Raw genomic sequence first — 4,169 nt, forward strand, 5'->3', positions numbered from 1 at the left:
CAGTTTCAACAAAATATTTGAAGACATTTAATGTTTGAAATCCTGTTGCCTACCCAGGTCAGCACTGCTACTCGAAGGTCAGGCTACAGCTACCTTGAACTTCTCCAACTGTGACAGATCGTGGAGGCGACACCCCTCCCACCATAGAAGGACTGGTACACAGGCCGTTTCTTTGTTCAGATATCCTTTGAGGACAGGTCAGTGCAAGAGTCTGGCAATAAACTGGAATCATAAATTTACACATGTTGGTAGAAAAATAAATGCTCTGCAAGGGTAAACTTCAGCCCCCATGTCTTGTCTGAATTACCACAAGTCCCAAATTAATGGGGTTGAAATCAATGCGATTTTCATGGATATACTGAGTTGACAGGTCAGCTCAGAGTTATTTGGGTCTGTCGCCTCTCCGCTCCTAAATTCTGTGCATGGTGATGCCAAATTCCCATGCAGATTTAGCCCAAATACACTGCTATTCACCTCTTCCCCTTGAGAAGTTCATGTTGCAATCTGTCAGGAGGAAGAGATAAAATATAAATGAGCTTGACTTTTAAATGAATGAACTTTGAGTTCTAATATAGACATGGTAATCACACAAGAATGAGACTAAACTCTGAACATGGCCATCTTTATGTACAACCACCTGATTAACCATTTTTTGCAACCAAATCCTCCCTCCTCGCCCTCCACCCATATTAACATCAGATTTCTGCATGAACACTCAACTGACCGTAGAGCTGCTTTAATTTGATCTTCAGGAGAATCAAAAACACTGTTTTGATCATTTTTTGGTTTTGTGTTGTTTGGTCGTGTTGATATGGTCGGTGCCCTCAGAAATACACAAGTGTATACTATCCCTACCCAAAGTGGTTTCCAGGGTTTGAGATTTGAAAACTCTTCCCCTGCATTGCCCCGAGGGACAATGTAGATATCGTAAAGGTTTTTCCAAGTGATATATATTTTAACAGCCATAATTAGGATATGTCTGACCTGAACGCTTTGATCTTAGGGTTATTTGGAATAGGTCAGATGCTTGCCAGGTATTGAGAAACCATCTTTTCTGTTATTTGTGACCCTCTTATCTTTCTCTTCTACATCTGGGGAGAGCCGAAAGGCTTCAGACAGAGCCACAGGTGGATAGGACACGTGAGTGTGCCTGGAGGAAGGAAGAGGTTTCTCCTGCCTTACGTGCTCCCCATGTGGAGATCATATTCTTGGTCTATGGTCTCATGGACACAAAAGAGATTTCTAGTGGGCACATTACTCTTGATTGGCAGTGGGAGTTTTGTAGGACTTTGGCCACCCCTAATGGAATTTCTTTTTTTCTGGAAATACTGTCTGACCAAAAAGGCCTATCTGGGGAAAAAACCACACAAGTGACTGGCAGAGGGCATTTTGAATGATTGTTGTGAGCATCTCAAGTCAATCACAAAGGGAAAATTGCAAAAGAGTGGCATGATTTTTGTCCCACTATTATTCAAATGGGAGACAGAAAATAGTGTTAACTGACAATTTTCTATTTGCATGAAATAATTTTGGTCTCAGCCCATGCACAAATCCAGGATTTTACAGAAAAAAAGTCCACTGTAGCCCCGTGTGTGTATGTTATTTCTCTGTTTTCTCCCTTGGACTAGCTTCCCACTTCAAATAAGCCCTACTATCCTCTTCCACTTTTCTTGATCCCTTTAGGGGATCTAGAAACTTTTTGGTATTTTAACTATGCGATGCCCTTAGTTTCTGTAATAGTCTTTGCACCAGATTGTGGGTCTCTTCTGTTTAGAATTTGGCTCATACGTTGATCAGTCAGTAGGATTCTGCTTCCTGGGCTCCATGAACGATTTGCTCCGTTGCTTTCCATTCAGATGAACACAGGCTGAAGCCTCTGCCCATGAGCTCAAAAGTCCTTAAGTTCTCCAGCATCATCTTCCTTCTCCCTCAGAGCGAAAGCCGACACACGGTAACTCTGGGGAGACACACAGAATATCAAGTGCGGGTCCAAAATGGATAGCCCTTGTTGCTTTAAGAAATTTAGAGCCTAATAATTTTTTGGGGGGAATTCCAGTCAGAATCCTCCAGTCCATTCTTTGAGGGGCACACTTCCATACATTTATCTACCTTGTGGTGAGAGGGATGTGTGCGGAACCTTTGCCTGGAATGGTATGAGCTGGCATTAATGGGGCTGTGGATGGTCCATTTAAGAGAAAGCCGCTCCTGTTTTCTGTGGACAGTTGAAGGTTTACCTTAGAACCAACTTCAAGGCGAAGTGGCAGAATCATGAGAAGGGACGATCTTGCCTTCGGTTCCACCCTCGGTGCCGGCTTCGGTTCCAGGCAGGTCAGGGTGATTGTCTTCTTTGGGGACCTTTTCCTTGCAGAAGAACTTCTTCAGCATATCCTGGATCTCCTTCTTGATGGCCTTGTGCATGTAGCCATAGATGTAGGGGTGGATGCAGCACTGCAGGAAGAAAAGCCAGATAATTATGGTGATCACCCACTGGGGTACCTTGGTTTGGACATCCACCCACACGGCCAGAACTGCTAGAAAGCAGTAGGGCCCCAGGGACAGCACGTAGGAGAAGATGATGAGGAAGATCACTTTAGCAGCTTTGCACTGGTAGCACCTGGGCAGAGGAGGGTCGCTGTTACTGTTTCGACGACTGGCTGGGAGACTCTCGGGGATGTTCACCGCCTCGATGTCATCCTCACTGAAATTGATGTCATCCTCACCAAAGCCCAAGTCATCTTCACCCAAGTCAATGTTGCACTGGCTGACCTCTCTGCCGCCCTTGTCTGCCTTCTTGCTGCTCTCAGTCTTGGTGCTGCCTTCTTTACCCTCCGTGCGGCCTTTGCTGGCCACCGAGCTGCTTCCTCTGACCTCCTCGCTGCCCTTGGCCTCCACGCTCTCCTCACTGCTCTCCATGCTCCCTTCCTTGGCCTTCCGGCTGCCATCCCTGGCTTCCACGCTGCCCTCCTTGGCCTTGACCTCACCTTCATCTTGGCCATGAAACTCGCTCTCATCCTGGAACTCATCCTTTTTCTCTCCCTCTTCGTCCTCATTCTCCACATGGTCCTTGGCTCTCACCTCCAAGCTGTGGCTCTTGACGTTGTACAGCAGAGCATGCTGCCGTCGGGCCGCACCGAACACCACGGAGTAGCAGGCAATCATGACAATCAGTGGGATGATGATGAAGGACACGACGCTGAGAATGGTGTAGCTGGGGCTGGCCCCCCAGATCATGGAGCAGAGGGCATTGCGCTCGTCAAAGGCAGCCTGGCCCCAGCCATAGAGTGGGGGTGTGCTCTGCAGGATGGCCACAATCCAGGTGCCATAGAGGAGCATGTAACCCCGGCGCTGGGTCATCTTGGCCGGGTAGGAGAGAGGGTGGATGATGGACAGGTAGCGATCCACCGACACCACGACGATGGTGTTGACGCTGGCAAAGGCGAACAGGTGAGTGAGGCTAACCAGAGCGGTACAGAAGTGGCTGTTGAGGGGCCAGAAGAGAGGCATGGAGGTGGCTACCACCCAGGGGGCCACAAGCGAAATCTGCAGCAGGTCAGTGACGAGGAGGTTAAAGATGAAGCGGTTGGTCACCTGCAGCAGCTGTGGCTTGCGCTGCAGCACAAGCGCCAGCACTATGTTGCCGACGAAGGAGGCGGCGAGGAAGATGAGCAGAACGCTCGAGCGGATGATGCCGTGCGCCAGGCTGATGGGCATTTTGGAGAGGGGCATGCACGTGTAGCTGCTGTTGTTTTCGCGAGTGCTGTTGGTGCAGGTGGGCGCCATGGCCGCGGCTGGCGGGCGGGAGACGCGTGCAGGCGCGGCGGGCACCTGCGGGCGGCGAAGGGGAGCACTGTCCGCGCACACTGTCTAGGCTGGAGACGAAAGAAACACGCGGGCCGGGTTAGTTCCCCTGCCAGGGGAGGGGGCGCCTCTGCGCCGGGCAGCAGCTGCAGGGCCTCCGCCTCGGGGCCCTCACGCGGCCCCAGTCCGCATCCGGGCAGTTTCTCTGAATCCTCTCACTCTCTGGGTCTTCCTCCTTCCCTCTCCCGGGGTCACCGAGTCCCCCCCATCTGTCTCCGGGTGGTGCGCGCGCGCTCTGCGCGTCTCCCACACTATCTCAGGGTCTCCGAGTTTGGGTCTCTCCAGAGATCTCTCCAGAGATCTGTCTGTCC

At 50.5% G+C, this 4,169-nt stretch overlaps 1 protein-coding gene across 1 annotated transcript; it reads right to left on the minus strand.

Annotated features, from left to right (window-relative positions):
- Positions 1-2,247: 2,247 nt before the first annotated feature.
- GPR101 (G protein-coupled receptor 101) lies at positions 2,248-3,780 on the minus strand. Its single transcript, XM_010952526.3, has one exon. It carries the CDS (start codon positions 3,778-3,780, stop codon positions 2,248-2,250), a length of 1,533 nt encoding a protein of 510 aa, XP_010950828.3.
- Between the last annotated feature and the right edge of the window lie 389 nt (positions 3,781-4,169).

Source organism: Camelus bactrianus, chromosome X (genome assembly GCF_048773025.1).
Source record: "Camelus bactrianus isolate YW-2024 breed Bactrian camel chromosome X, ASM4877302v1, whole genome shotgun sequence".
Classification (NCBI taxonomy): domain Eukaryota; kingdom Metazoa; phylum Chordata; class Mammalia; order Artiodactyla; family Camelidae; genus Camelus; species Camelus bactrianus.

What these genes read in the sequence shown, in the direction of transcription:
- GPR101 (XM_010952526.3), bottom strand. Translation starts at nt 3,780, where the DNA reads ATGGCGCCCACCTGCACCAACAGCACTCGCGAAAACAACAGCAGCTAC.